At 37.0% G+C, this 15,979-nt stretch overlaps 1 protein-coding gene across 1 annotated transcript in view; it reads left to right on the top strand.

Annotated features, from left to right (window-relative positions):
- Window positions 1–15,979, top strand: part of LOC136836389 (endoplasmic reticulum junction formation protein lunapark-A-like) — a 209,044-nt gene that overhangs the window by 104,105 nt on the left and 88,960 nt on the right. The window contains exon 2 of the mRNA XM_067100586.1: window positions 310–365. Coding sequence (XP_066956687.1) covers window positions 310–365 — 56 coding nt within the window. The remainder of the gene's footprint in view (window positions 1–309; window positions 366–15,979) is intronic.

The following is a 15,979-nucleotide window of genomic DNA, read 5'->3' as shown; positions in this document are numbered from 1 at the left end:
GAATGATTACTCCCGATAGAAATTTTTTTTTTTTTTTTTGCTCCTTTCACCACCTTGTTTTCTCATTCACAGCATCTCTCCTTTCGCAATCTCCCTGTTCATCACTGCTGTTAAAGGCTGTGTAGGCCTATGTAAACACTGTCGCCCCTGTTGTAAAACTCGTTAAAAGACAGCGAAGAGTTTTTTTTTTTTTCTCGAGTGGTTGAAAACCGGTACGAGTTTTTTCTCCTGACGTTTGAGTGTCATAAAGTGTCTCTGATATCTTCTGGTTATCATTTTAACACTTTCTGTTTTTTTTTTTTTTTTCAGATAGCCTCTCATCTCAGGGAACACAAAACGTCAGCCTATCACGAGTATTTAATAAGGTATGTGTTCTTCCTTAAGGATATACACCATGCTTCAGCTGTTTGTTTTGGTACTCTCATCTAAACATATATATATATATATATATATATATATATATATATATATATATATATATATATATATATATATTATAATAATGGAAAGTGACAAGTACTCACATGCGTATCTGCCTATCTATTCGTCTATATATCTATATCTGTATCTATACCTATATCTATACATATATATATATATATATATATATATATATATATATATATATATATATATATATATATATATATATATATATATATATATATATATATATATATATATAATAGACATACGCATGTCCGTACATTTGTCACTTTCTATCATGAGAAAATATCAAGACATAAAAGTCCAGTGTGTCACCGCAAAAGAAAATATAGATTAGTGCGGGAACTTATTGTCCAGACCTTATCATTAATAGAACGCTTTTAACCACAAAAAGAGAAAGATTTTTACTACTTTCTTAATATTGCAAGCAGGCTACGTGCTCTGAGGTAAGTGTTGCGTATGGAATATAATAAACATTAAATTTCATTTTATTCACCATACATTTTGATGTCTTCGTTAACAATAAACAAACGTCATCCAGTCTTCTCCATAAGTTCTGAAGCCGCATTCTTCGACAGACCCATTTCCTAATACTTGAGTAAACACTCGAGATAATCGTGGGAGCGGGTTCAGCCGCCCCGAATGGAATAATAACAAATGCGGTCATGCGCCTTTACAAACGACAGGGATTAGGCGCCCGCTCCCGGCAATTGACAATCGCGAGGTGGCTTGGATTTTTCTGCTTTGCGGTGAAGAGAGAGAGAGAGAGAGAGAGTGATGGGAGGTTACCTTACTTGTCCGTTCATCTCTCTCTCTCTCTCTCTCTCTCTCTCTCTCTCTCTCTCTCAGCATCACCTCACAGTCACCGGACCCTGTCAGGAAGTCAGGTACCTCATTGTTCCATTAGGCTGATGATGACAGCTATAAAGGTGAGGTGTTCTGCACAGTGCATGGGAGAGTTGACGTAATGAGGCAGGCGCGATCCTCATCTTTATATTAGGAATATGACAATTATGTTCCTTTTTTTTTCTTCTCATTCATTTCCCATTTTTCTGTTTTTATATTAAATACTCTTTCATATTTTCCCCTGGGAAACAGAAAAGAATAAAGATGATCATACCATTCTCGATCATCCGACTGACAGTTGGAAACTATCTGGAGTGGAGGTAAAAATAAATTTGGGGATTAATTTTTCATCAAACTGAAACCAGAGATTCTGTGAAAAATGACCTGTATTCTTTTGTTAGCCTACCCATTAAAATTGGAAACATATACACACACACACACACACACACACACACACACACACACACACACACACACACACACACACACAGAATAATTTAAGTGTTAGACGTCATAGACCAGTGAATATCTAATATATGTTATTTATATATACATTGAGAGAGAGAGAGAGAGAGAGAGAGAGAGAGAGAGAGAGAGAGAGAGAGAGAGAGAGAGAGAGAGAGAGAGAGAGAAGTGCCACATCCAGGAAAACCTTATGTAGCAGCAAAAGCTAACGATATCCTTGAAGAAAGGGAAAATTGGTCTGTAAGATAAAAATGGTAGAATAGAGATAACCAGCCCATTAGGTGATAATTGTTAACTGAGTTGAAATGTTCTTTAATCTTTCTTCTTCTTCTTCTTCTTCTTCTTCTTCTTCTTCTTCTTCTTCTTCTTCTTCTTCTTCTTCTTCTTCTTTGAAGGCATCGTCAACTGGAAGTGCTGAGTATCCCATACTTTCTTTCATATCTTTCTCAACTGAGTAAACTATCTTTAGCTTTGACTCAGACGCTACATAGGCTTACCTCACCTATATGGAACGGTATAACCAATGCTTTCAAACCCTGGTGTGTGCAATAGCCACTGTATCTTGGCCATTCACTGTTTATTGTTTAAAACCCCCTCGTTGAAGAATACACTCAAACCATATATTTATTTACTTGTTATTTTTGCGGCCACTTATGCACTATGTCTTTGACTTTCGCTGTTTATTATTTAAAACCCCTATTTTAAGAGTATACTTAAGCCCCTTATATTTATTTATTGGTTATTTTGCAGCTACTTATGTACTAAATATTATCTAATTGCCTAGTTTTTAGGCTATGTTTGCCTATATCCAAAACTTTCATAAATATTCCTGTAACAGCCTTTTCCTTTTTACATTACGTAAGTAAATTTTTTTTTTTTTAACTTTCGTTCCAGGAACTCTGCGCATATGCTAATTGCATTTTTTTTTACCAATAGATCTTCAAAACTATTTGCCCAGTTTAATTTAATCATTTTCCTTGATGAAGAAATATTACTATGGTAGTGTTTCCACAAACATCAGTTTCATGGCTTCAAGGAAGTGTGGCTCCTATGCTAATCTTCTATGTTTTATCAAATTTTTCGTTTTATCATTTCGATAAGTTAATTTGTAAACGCAAATATAGGATATATTGTTGTCAGGGCAGTTATACGAAGTGTTTGAGAGAGAGAGAGAGAGAGAGAGAGAGAGAGAGAGAGAGAGAGAGAGAGAGAGAGAGAGAGAATAATTCAAGATATGAAACTGAACTTTTTAATCTTCAAGGATGTGTTTGAAGGAGAGAGAGAGAGAGAGAGAGAGAGAGAGAGGTTAGTATTTCTAACGGTGGTTCTCCACAACTCCGCTACCAATTAGAATTTCTTGCATCTATCTACCAGTGATCTTCCTGAACAGTTTCATTAGCTATAGTCTTGTATCTTTCCTCCCAAGCGTGACGTCATAAGCAAAAAGCTGAATTACGGCGGCAGACGTCTCTTTTTTCGGTGTCTTATATTTTCAAATTCTAACAGAAAATATCAGGCAATATGTATGACAGGTCATTTCTTGTTTTAAATTCTGATAATTTCTTGCTTTAGATTTTACAGAAGATATTAGGTATCATGCACAACGGAGTGTTTCTTGTTTTAATTTCTGACAGAAAATATTAGGTATCTTGTATTATTGATTATTTCTTGCCTGAGATTTTACGGAAGATATTAGGTATTGTGTATTATTAATTATTCCCTCTTTTAAATTTTACCGAAAATATTAGCTATCATGAATTATTGATCATTTCTTGTTGAAGATCGACCAAAGAAGAAAGAAATATGACTCATGAATCTGTTTTATGATAAAAAGTTTTTCCAGTTTTGATACAGTGATGGTTTTGAAATTATTCGTTCAGTTTTTATTTTCAAATTAGCTTTTCCCCTCTTGCTTTCGACAGTCTTATTCTAATAGAGCATTTTACTTTCTTTATTCCAGAATGATAATTCCTATATTGGTGAAAGGTAATCTCTGGAGACATTGCTCTAAAATATTTTACCAGTGATACAGTGAATTATTCAGTATCTTTCGAATACCAGGACCAAATATGAGAGTGTTTTTCTTTGATTAGCTGTACAGAGTTATCATTGTATGATAAGTTAGTGTAGTTCAGTTAATATCAGTTAACTCATTTTACCCACTCACGGAATACGGCAAGTTTCATCATAAAAGCTTATTTGTGTAATATTAAATAATTATTAGAAAATGATGTAGGGGACTTCTGATCTTATCTTTAACCATGGATGACTTTGAAGATGAAATTGATTATGCATGCGATCATATTTATCCAAGATAGATAGCTAGCAAGAGAGAGAGAGAGAGAGAGAGAGAGAGAGAGAGAGAGAGAGAGAGAGAGAGAGAGACAGGAGATTGTCTACAGGAATCTATATCTGATTCAGGAGACTGCTTATGAGTACAGGATCGACACGATCTCAGGATCAGTAGGGTCCCACGGTGAGAACGAGTATGTTCCCGTGCCTGTCATTTCTCTCACGCTGCCTGTGAGGTTATTTCAGCGACCGGAATTCGTCTGAATAAATTGATAACGGTTGGTGAAACGAACGGCATCTCTTTTCACTTCGACATTCCAGTGGCGCTGAAGCTAAAACGTTCATTAGAAGTCACGAGACGAGCGTGAAACCAGAGAGAAAGCGAAGTTCCCTGTCTTCTGCTTTTTCTTCTTCTTGATTTTGAATACAGGGATTGTCGATTCTCGTCGTATCTCGATGCTTCTTCTTCTTGGTCTTGAGTACAGGGATTGTTGAATCTCCTCGTATTTCGATGCTTCCTCTTCGTGATCTTGTTGATTCTCCTCGCATCTCGATGCTTCTTCTTCTTGATCTTGAATGTAAGGTTAGCGGAATCTCCTCGCATCTCGAGACACTTCCAAGTCAGTTGTGAGACACGGTAAGGTGACAAGACACGGCAAAGGCACAGTCTCTTTCTTCTTCTGCTTCTCCTTCTTCCTCCTTTTAATTATCCCATCAATGCAAGGTCTGCAGCATCCCCCTCGTATCTCATAACCCGGGGACAATGACCTCGGGGGGTGGTATTAAGAACATCCCTTCCCACTCGTCCCTGGGGTAATGACGGAAGCCACTCTCTCGAAGAAGGAGGTATCATCATCTCAGTTCATCCATAAAAGGTCTAATTAGGAAACATTGCATGCAACAGTGATATGCTATAATAGGACTGATAACTGCAATTTTTTTCTTTGATTTGTTGTCAACTGCTTGAATTTTTTAGTTATACACACTATCAGTCGAAAGTCTGGGACAATTTGTCGTGTATATTGGCAGGATTTTTTTTTTTTTTTTTTTGTCGAGTGCTTTCAGTGCTCCCACTTAGCAAAATATTTAGCTGACATAAATAGGAGAGAGAGAGAGAGAGAGAGAGAGAGAGAGAGAGAGAGAGAGAGAGAGAGAGAGAGAGAGAGAGTATAGTCATTACTGTCCAAAAGGCAAGTCCTCAGCCTTACAACCAATTCATACGTAGGCCTATCTTTCTTTTGTGTTCTACAAATTCACCTAAAATTCATTTCGACTTGTTAGTAAAATAGTTGCAGCGATCCTAGATGTAAGTTCAAACAACTCCATTAAAATGCTCGAATTCATGTGGTATATATATATATATATATATATATATATATATATATATATATATATATATATATATATGTGTGTGTGTGTGTGTGTGTGTGTGTGTGTGTGCGCGCGCGTGTGTGTGTATATAATTAACTGCACACACACACGTACAGATTGTGATTTTACAATTGAGGTCGCTATAAATACGCTTGTTGAAAAAAATTTGTATTCCACAAGTTACCTGGGTATTTTTCATTTTCTTGCAAATAAAGTAGATTTCTGTCTCTGATGAAGATCGTTTTGCAGCATAACCCACTACTGACTCTGGCAACAGAAAAAGGAAGTTGAAAACATTCAATAGAAGCGATAAGCTTTTGATCTACATGTTTCAAAGTATGAATCAACCAAAAACAACATTGCTGTTTCTCTGTTAAGTGTGCGTAATAATAATTTACTGGCGTCTTCATAACATCATAATTGTATTTCATGCAGTCCGTAACAATTAAAAAACCACAAGTTCCATTTCCTAGCACAGGAAACCGCGCACAACTTACTATCATCTAGGCCATAAAAATTGGGAGAAATTTCCTTTGTCAATCGGTTGTAGCAGTGGCGCCCCGTAAACTCATCAGTGGTACCAGCAACCGATCGTCGCTCCCTCTCTCCGCTATCCAGCCTTCACACTTTCACTCCTGGTGAAGGGTTACGATTCCCCAAACAACTTCTACAACTACACATTAACGGCAGCAGCAGCAGGCGTTGTTGGCTATCGGCGCCTACACATGTGGTACGACTTCAGGACTTTCCTTTGCCATAGTCTGCTCTAGGTTCCAAGGTCTCTCTCTCTCTCTCTCTCTCTCTCTCTCTCTCTCTCTCTCTCTCTCTCTCTCTCTCGTACACATGACCTTTAATGGTCATATTCACCAGAACTTTACTAGTGAAACAGCCACCCAGTGAACGCTTTGTTGTTTTTCCAGTGTTTTCATATACATTTTCTGCTGGAACCTTTAATTCATAGAAAAAAAAAAGTACTCTTCCACACCAAGCTTGAATTTTACTGGTTAGGAAGTCGAGCTGGACGTTTTGTTCACTGTCTACCAAGAGGAAGACAAATTTTTAGCTCACATATACTTGTAAAGTCCAGCATTTTCCAATAGCCAAATTAGGCTCATCCTCGTGATCGGACCATGATATATGAGATCTAATGCCCACTTGTCCCAAAAAATTTACAGACACAATGCTCACATACTGAACCCTCACTTTTTCGTTTTCCTCATATATTTCATCTAGGTTAAGACAGACGTATAGGTAGGTTACATTATAGGTTTGAATGGTAGGATCACTATCAAATATGTATTAGATTTAAAAAGATACTAAGAATACTGTAATGTAAAAAAAAATGTAATAAAAAAGTTATCTTCAAAAAGGATAAAGGGAAGTTAGTTTGACCTTGAAGGGGAATTTTTTAGTTGATAATAAAGTCGTCGTTGATATTAAAGGACATTTGGGCTTAACTTGTATATGAATCATGGTAGAATAAATCATACATATATATATATATATATATATATATATATATATATATATATATATATATATATATATATAGTTTATATGAGTTTCTGTCACTCTAGGCTTCTAATTAACGCCAGAAATTGTCATTAATTAGTAAATCGTACAGAAAAGAACTGTACATGAATACGGTTTTCGTCAAGCGTCATTATCGTCATTTTGTAAGTGTAATGGTGTTTGAATACTGAAACTTGATAATAATTTTTAAAATTAAGTCTAATTTGACCACATGATATTTCTTCGTACTTATCACGGACCAACTTTCATACCAGTCATCAAAGTAGTCTGGAGTGCGACTGCAAGCAATCAAGCTTGAGCTGTGATATTTCTTTCTCTTTTTTCCTTCTGCTTTCTACCTCTGCATTTAACGCAACATCTTTTGCCTTGACGTCACGTGCGTAACGATCATCCACGCGTAACCTCCTCAAGATAACTTTCAATCTGTTCGCTTCTTACTGAACTGCTATAACTGAACGCCGGGATCATCGCTATAGAAACTCACAATTTAGCGTCCTAACATGAAGATTTCAGTAAGTAATTCATATACCCACTAAATGTAAGGGCAGTTAACTATTTTTTTTTAGAAAATTGAAAAATGTAAATCTAGACACTGGCAGGAGTAAAATATAACAAGTATATTAGCAACAGAGAACGAAACAATCCTGCCAATATTTCGCAGAGAAAACTATGTGTTTGGAATAGTTTTCATGATGAGACTGTTGAACACTGTTATCATGTAAATCATGCGCAATTTCTGTCGGTGTTGTGTATCAGGACGATTAGAAGTAATTTTCGAAGAATAGTCACATGACCTCTGGTTAGGTTGCCTCTCGAAAGAGTACCAGTGTCCGTACAGCGACTGTTTTCTACTGAGAGAGAAAGTTTTAAGTGTTACAAAAAGAAAAAAAAATATATAAGACAATTTCCTCAGTTTCGCTTCAAGAACAGTCTTAGGAAAATGACAACATGAAGGAAGCCGTATTTGCCAACATATTCATATGTGTCCTAGATAATCAAATGTTTGGCGCAGTCACTAGGGAGAATTACGAGAAAACTTTACAGTGCACATTTGAACTGGGCGATGGGTTCAACAAGCATAAACAAAATTAAATAATTACACACAATAAATTATTTTTTATAAAAATTAACTCCTAACACTAGACTAAAGGAAGGTGTAGTGTAAAAGATCCACTAATTACTTTTGGACCCTAGTCTCTGATGAGGAACAGGCAAGGAGTCGAGAATAAACACTAGATCGCCTCTCCCAATTGTCACCCTTGAGTACTTCCAATAAGTTGTGGTAAGCAATCGTCATGTGCATCTCAGGAATAGAGTGCTTTTACAAAATTGGAAATGGGCCTTTATTTGTATTTCACTCTCTCTCCCTTCATAGCCTCATCTATGATGTCCTTCCCAATTGTGAGCCTAGCTAATTAATATCCCATTCAAGAATCTACTGTTTGGAGACCATCTCTTTCCATCTCTTTCTCTCTTTCTTTCTTTCTATAGCTTGTTCGCTTCATTATCTTCTTTTATTTTCAGTTCTGACTGAAATGTCTTTGTCTGCTGGGTTAACGTATATTAGTTAATCACATTGTTATTATTATTATTATTATTATTATTATTATTATTATTATTATTATTATTATTATTATTATTATTATGAAACAAAATCAAAATGCCATTCATTCAGTACGGGAACTTACGTAGAACAGAAAATCTTCTACATTAGAAAAAGAATGATGACATGAAGAGAAGAAAATAAAAATCATTTTATTGGCATATGAAAGAACAAATAGGTAAATAATTGACATCCAAACGGTTAAAAGAATTTACCATTGCTTCTGTTCACCACCTAGCAGGCAACAGAACGAACCATCAGAAATGACCTAAAACTCACAACTGATGACACAGATACTCAGTTCAGTTCTGTAAAGCACAAGCGAAAGGAGGAAATGTTAAGTGGTTCCGGCAACCTCAGAGATGTGGTGTAATGGCAAGGTACTCTTTTGGTGTCTGGAAACAGCGCCAATATGACGCCAGTCAAAATACAATATGATACTGGCACTTCTACCAACCCCTGCCTAGGCAGTTTTCTTTGACATATTTCTAGATTCCATAAAGAAACAAATCTTAACAAAATCATATGCGTAGATTCTTAATGTCTCTTAAATCACTTGGTTTTACCAGTCCAGTTTCTTGAGAAGATAGCGCATTCAACATTTTAAAGCTTTGATTGACTTCAAGTAAAATTTTGCCCTAGTTTTTTGTTTTGGTGTTTTTGGCGTAACACGAAATTCATAAAACAGTATTCCATCTTGCTTTGATCCAACTGATTCACGTATAATACAGTCCTTTTAGAAAGAGAATAGATTGATTAGAATGGTTTTGCCGGGAGAAGGACAGTAAACTAGGTTGTAGGCAAGAGATGATCATTTTACGTCAAATGGCCATTTATTTACTGATGCAAGTTTGGTCTGAAGATGATGTTGATGACCAACGAATTCTATATAAGAATTCTAAGAAGCTCTTAGTCTAGGACTTTCCCATATCCACGCTCAATTCCAGCACATGCCATTAGTCTTATGTCATTCAGTCCGTCAAAAAACAAACAACCATCACCCAATGAAAATGATTTACGGCTAATTTGCAATATTTTCATGTCACTCTAATGCACTTAACCATGTCCATGTATGCTCTCCCTGGGTCAGGTTGTGCTTATGTAAAGAGACCACTGAGATACCGTTGGTGGTTTATGCCAGCACGGGATCTCAGGTAGCCCGAAAGCTCGGTAAGGTGTGGAATGTATTAGGACGCCAAGTGTGGACCTCCGGTCTCGGACAGCCATCAGAGCCCAGCTATAGCTTACAAACATGAAACACGCCTCATTGAGGTAGGTAATTATTAGCACTGGAGTAGGCCTATCTTACGTTTTATCATTTTGTTCCTTTGCAGGGTACGTCAGGGATACCAAGTTGTAATACCAGTTCTCAGGCTAGTTTTTACAGTACTCTTCTGGGTGTCTAGACGTTTCACTTTTACTCAAATTATGATTTTAGGTCGTTCTTCAGAGCAGCATCGGTTTTTATTATGAAGAAAATGGTAGCTTCACTTGCTCGGTCCTGTCCAACATAGAAAACGAGAACCAGTTACTAGCTGACCTCCAAGGTTTTCATGAATGCAATTCATTTAAATATGCAACAAGAAAGATTGTATTTGTGAAATTCCAGAAGTTTATATTCTAATCCGTATGTATTAGATTAACTTGTAAACCACAGGACTAATCTATGTACTTATATATGCTTGATTTAATATTCAATTTTACTACTGTATTTCATTTCCATGCTTGCCACTTAAGTCTCTTCTTGGTAAGATTAATCTAACAGTATGTTCTTGAGCTTGCACTGTTTTTTATGTTGAAGAAATCACACATATTAACTAGAATTTCACCCCCCAACAGATTCTGAAAATAGAAATTCCTCTGTGATATCTTCGATTGGGTGGTATCTTCAGTTTTAAAACGTACACACTGTACACTGCACACACACACACACACACACACACACATATATATATATATATATATATATATATATATATATATATATATATATATATATATATGCCACACTCGTACACACACACACACATATATATATATATATATGTGTGTGTGTGTGTGTGTGTGTGTGTGTTTTCTGAAAAGAAAATATTTCCTAAATATGAGAAAATCAGCCGGCGTCAAGCTGAAAGTGGCGAGAAATTACCTTAGAAATGGGAGCGAAAGTTGTTAGACACTGAATTCATAATCCAGTTTAACACTTTACAGTAACAGCATCGAGTTGTATTGTGTAATGAGATTAAATTCTTTTAAAATAATTTGGAGCGAAACTATCATTCATATTTCGTGACGGAGGCGAAAGTTATGAGACTGTCTGTCGCATATCTTCCGGAATTGCTTTTAAAGCTCGTATTTATACATATAATATACAATACTGAAAGTTCTTCTTGCATATCTTGAGAAATAAGAAGAAATTTGTAGAAATACTTTTATAGAAAGTAGGTACAGAAACCATATACAAATCTCGTAAACTGATATATCATCTTCGTGAGGGCTTCTTAATAGTTCAGGTAGCTCGATGCCTTTAGAAATTTAGCAAAATTCTTAGAATGAGAAGTTTTCCATTTTAATTCTCCACTAAACAGAGAATAACCGTGCAAAAATATTCTAATGTTTCTGAAAAAAAAAAAAAAAATAAAGGCTTGCAATATCGAAAGTGTTGATGTTCAGACGCCAAGGCATGAAGTTGTGATGAGATCGTCCAGTCTCCCGATTCGGCACCAAAGCGATCAATATGTTTGTCGACCCTTCTGTGGTGGTGGTGTCTTTGTTTCTGTTTGTTGAGCATGGTGACGTCACTGCTTGTTGTTGGTAATAATAATAATAATAAAAAATAATAATGATAATAATAATAAAAGTGAATGTGATTGCTTCATTCACTGCTGAAAGTTTGTATAAAGTTTTGTCAAGTCTCTTACGAGTGCTTTTTCACTCTTACTTCATTCCTCTAGTGAGCTATAATAGTAACTATTGCATTAGTCGTTTATCTTCGTTGGAGAGGTAAACATATCGCGACGTCTTTAGTTTTTCGGTAACAAGTTTTCATAAAGAAAAGCCGAAGACACGTTGATGAGATTATTTTGTGTTCAGTTCAAAACGGTTGACGCGTATGGTGTCTTTTAAATAGTTAACGATAGTCTGACGACACTCATGAGGAATCTCAGATACTCTCGTAATATGCTAAGAGATGTTCAAGCTGGTCTTTTTGTCTTTAATATGAAAGCCTTATCTTGCTAAGTCAGATACAAAGTCATGCTTATAAATCGAGACAGAATCTTTTTTTTCTCCGCTTTTCGTGTTGTTCGAAAATGTAATGTTTCGCTGCCATCCAAAATAGGTGATTTACCCAGTGAGTGCTGAGCCTGCGTGACTTTCATCATGTGAATATTTTCCCATTTATCAACTCCAGCAAGTCTCTGAGCACGTTTCATTTTGGTATTTATCTTCAGTCATTAAGAGCCTATGTCAGGAGCAGCAAATTCCATCTTGTTTTGCTGAATATTCTAGTCACGTATATCCATATGAAGCAGACCACCTGAATTACAGTCATCATTGCAAGATGTGGAGTTTCAGGGATCGTCGTATTTCATTTATAGTTATACATCATGTTGCACTGTTTTTACAGTAGTATTGACTACGTAATGAGTTTATTAATTGATCATTCTGTGATGAAAACATGTAGATTGAACAAATGGGCGAGTCTCTTAACCGGTTATATTACACTAAACTTAAAATAACCAGCATACAGCCCATTCGAAAAAATGCACTTTTGAGGCATTAAATGGCAAATGAGGAGCCTTGCGCCCATGTAGCTTTCCCCTTACGTACGTGCCTTAAATAGAGAGAGAGAGAGAGAGAGAGAGAGAGAGAGAGAGAGAGAGAGAGAGAGAGAGAGAGAGAGAGAGCTGAGGGCGAGGGGAGTTGTGTTGAGATGTGAGTGGGAGGCAGACTGCCGGAGAAATTCTAAATGAGTCACATTCCCTCGACGGTCGTGGTCAGACGACAGACATGAACTAGGGATGTCTGAAAAGTAGACAGTTAAGGCACTGGCAGACTCAGAGGGAATGAATCAGACTATCTGAGAGAGAATATTTAACACCAAAACAATTATTTGGTATTTACTAGAGTCTTCTTTAATTAATAAGTGAGAAATGACTGTGAATATTTACCATTTCAGAGTAAAGTAACATTTCTGCAGATATTAATCACAGCAACAATTCGTTTGACCTGATTTGAAGTGAGGTACCACTTTCCTTGCGATGCAAAACGACAGAGAGAAGGTACTCACGACCTAACAAAGATACAAAGAAGTTGCACAGTAAACTCTAACGAAGACAATGAGATTTCTGCATCCAGATTTATTTGTCACTCTGAGCTGTGAAGATCCCTCTCAGATTAAAAGCTTCCACAACAAGCCTTTGGCAGAGGCGCCTCAGCCCTTCGGACTTTCTGTTGGTCTTTTCTCTGAGACACAAATATACTGACAAAGGCGCAGAGAAAATGGTAAGTGACGTCTTTGTTTTTCGTTGTCCTATTATTCTTAGATCAACAAATAAACGTTGAATGAGGTTCTGCATAGAGCTGGGATAAAGAAAAGATACGACTATTTAAATCGTAATACTTAATTACGAGAATTAGAAAACCAAAAAATGTTAGTCTTAAATTGGGTTAAAAAAAAACACGTTTCCGGCTGTGCAAACCTGTTGGGATGTACTGGCGACACATGGTTGGGTTTTATAAAAGAGAGAGAGAGAGAGAGAGAGAGAGAGAGAGAGAGTATATATACATTAAGTAAACGTTAAGTTTTAAAGAAGCTTCCCAAGTAGCTGGGAAGATTATTACATCAAAATAATGTTACTTGCAGCCTGTCAGTTCGGCGAAAACTAATATATTCTCTTGTTACTTGAAGTTCAAACTTTAACGAGAAACTTGTAGATGGTAAAAGATGCCTAACATTTGGAAAAAAAAGCCTTACATTTACATGGCTTAAAGATGAAGACAGGAGATTAGTCGTGTAACAACACCTGGAGACGAATAAAATCGAGCAGAACTACACACGAATCCTAGGACACGACTTGTGAAGATGACTCTCGTAATTGTACTTCTTACTCAAGGAACAAATCCTGTCCTAGGATTCCTGTATAATTCTGCCAGGTTTTATTCGTTTTCAGATGTTGATTACACAACTAACTTCCTGTCTTCATCTTTAAATCAAGTCGATGTAAGGGTTTTATAAATATTGAGAACGTTAGTATTCTTAAAAGACACAATTTTTTGACGATGACTTCCGTTATGGGAGATTAAAGGAATTAAAAAAAAAAGAGAGTGTGGGTGGAGAGGTGTTGGGAAAGACATCTGGAAAGAAACCTCCTGACGATAAGGAAACCTGATGGTGGAATGATGAAGTGAAAGAGGTGGTGAAAGCCAAAAAAGATGCAAAAAAAGATCTGGGAAAAATATAGACTGCGAGAGGATAAGAAGAGGTACCAAAGACATAAGGAACAAGTAAAGAAGGCAGTTGCACAAGAAAAGGCAAGAGCATTGGATGACACGTGCGGAGAGCTGGAAACACCTGAGGGAGAGACAAAAATTCACAGAATGGCAAAGCCGAGGGACACGAACACCAGAGACTACTCCCGTATAAAACAGGTTAAGGATGTGAATGGAGTACAGTAGTTTTTTGCAGCGAGGATGTAAGATAAAGAAGAGGTGGACAGAATATTATGAACACCTGTTAAATGAAGAAAATCCTATAAAATTCTTTGAAGATGGCTCACAGAACCTTGGTATGACACATATTAGCAGGAACGAAGTAAAGAAGGCATTAAAGAAGATGGAAAACGGTAAAGCAATAGGACCAGATGGAATTCCTGCAGAGGTGTGGAAGAGCCTGGGAGAGGAAGGAACAGACATGCTGTGGGACCTAGCAAAGAAAATACACAGTCAGGAAAAGATGCCAGAAAAATGGAGAGAAAGCTTTATTGTTCCTTTCTATAAAGAGAAGGGTGACACCCAGGATTGTGCAAACTACAGGGGAATGAAGCTAATGTCTCACACCATGAAAATCTGGGAGAGAATAACGGATCAAAGAATTAGAGAAGAAACATCTGTTGGTGAACAGTTTGGTTTCATGCCAGGAAGGGGAACGACAGATGATGGAAAAACACTGGGAGAAGCAGAAAGGGCTGCACGTAGTATTCCTAGATTTGGAAAAGGCATATGATAGAGTCCCACGCCAAGAGGTTTGGAGGTGTACGCGAGTAAAGGGAACACCGAAGAACTATGTGAGGTTGGTCCAAGGTATGTATGAAAGAGCAAAAACGCAGGTTAGAAGTAGTGTCATAACTGAATGGATAGCAGTAAGATTTGGTTTATACCAGGGATCTGCTTTGAGTCCATATCTTTTTGACCTGATAATGGATGTGCTATCTGAAGGAACAAAGGTTAGAAGTGGGAAAAGATGCAGAGAAAGAAGAAAGGAATTTAAAAAAAAAAGATCTGCCAACATGTTGCTTGCTAAACATATCGTGTTATGCAGCACCGACAGAAGGGTAGTAGAGTCAAAACTAAAGCAATGGAGGAAGGTACTGGAAGACAGAGGATTAAAGATCAGTAGGAAGAAGACCGAATACCTGAGTTTTAATGAAGATCAAGACTCCGAGATTAGTATGGAAGGGACAAGGTTGAACCAAGTAGAAAATTTAGGTATCTTGATTCAACAGCGGCTGATGATGGAAATTTGGATGTAGAAATAACACACAGAGTGCAGGCTGGATGAAAAGATTGGAGAAAGAAGTCAGGTGTCTTGTGCGACCGCAGAATCAACATAAATGTTAAAGGAAGAGTGTATAAGACAGTAGTGAGACTAGCTCTGAAGTGTGGAGCAGAAACATGGCCGGTAAAGAGAGTGCAAGAGAAGACATTGGATGCGGTAGAGACGAAAATGCGCAGGTGGATGTATGGGGTAACAAAAATGGACAGGATCAAAAATGAAAGAATAAGAGGAACTACTAAAGTCGTAGAACTACAAAAAAAAAAAAAGGCCCAGCGGTATGGCCATGTGAAGAGAAGGGATGAGACATATGTAGGAAGGGAATGATGAAGATGGAGGTGCCTGGTGGGAGGGCCAGCGGAAGACCGAAGCGAAGATGGATGGATGTAGTTAGAGAAGACCTGAGAGACAAACAGTTGTCAGAGGACGATGTGTTTGACCGAACCAGGTGGAGGAAACATCGACCCCACGTAGAAGTGGGAAAAGATGCAGAGAAAGAAGAAAGGAAGTTTAAAGAAAACGATCTGCCAGCATACTATACTATATATCATATTCAATACGCACTGTTTTGCAAAGCTTCATGTAACGTTACATTTTATCTTTTACTGAAGCTTTTAGAGGCACCAAATAACTACTGTAGTTTTAAGACT

This window comes from Macrobrachium rosenbergii, chromosome 4 (genome assembly GCF_040412425.1).
Source record: "Macrobrachium rosenbergii isolate ZJJX-2024 chromosome 4, ASM4041242v1, whole genome shotgun sequence".
Classification (NCBI taxonomy): Eukaryota; Metazoa; Arthropoda; class Malacostraca; order Decapoda; family Palaemonidae; genus Macrobrachium; species Macrobrachium rosenbergii.
Note: the sequence above shows the minus strand (reverse complement) of the source record. Positions and strands in the feature narration are given on the sequence as shown.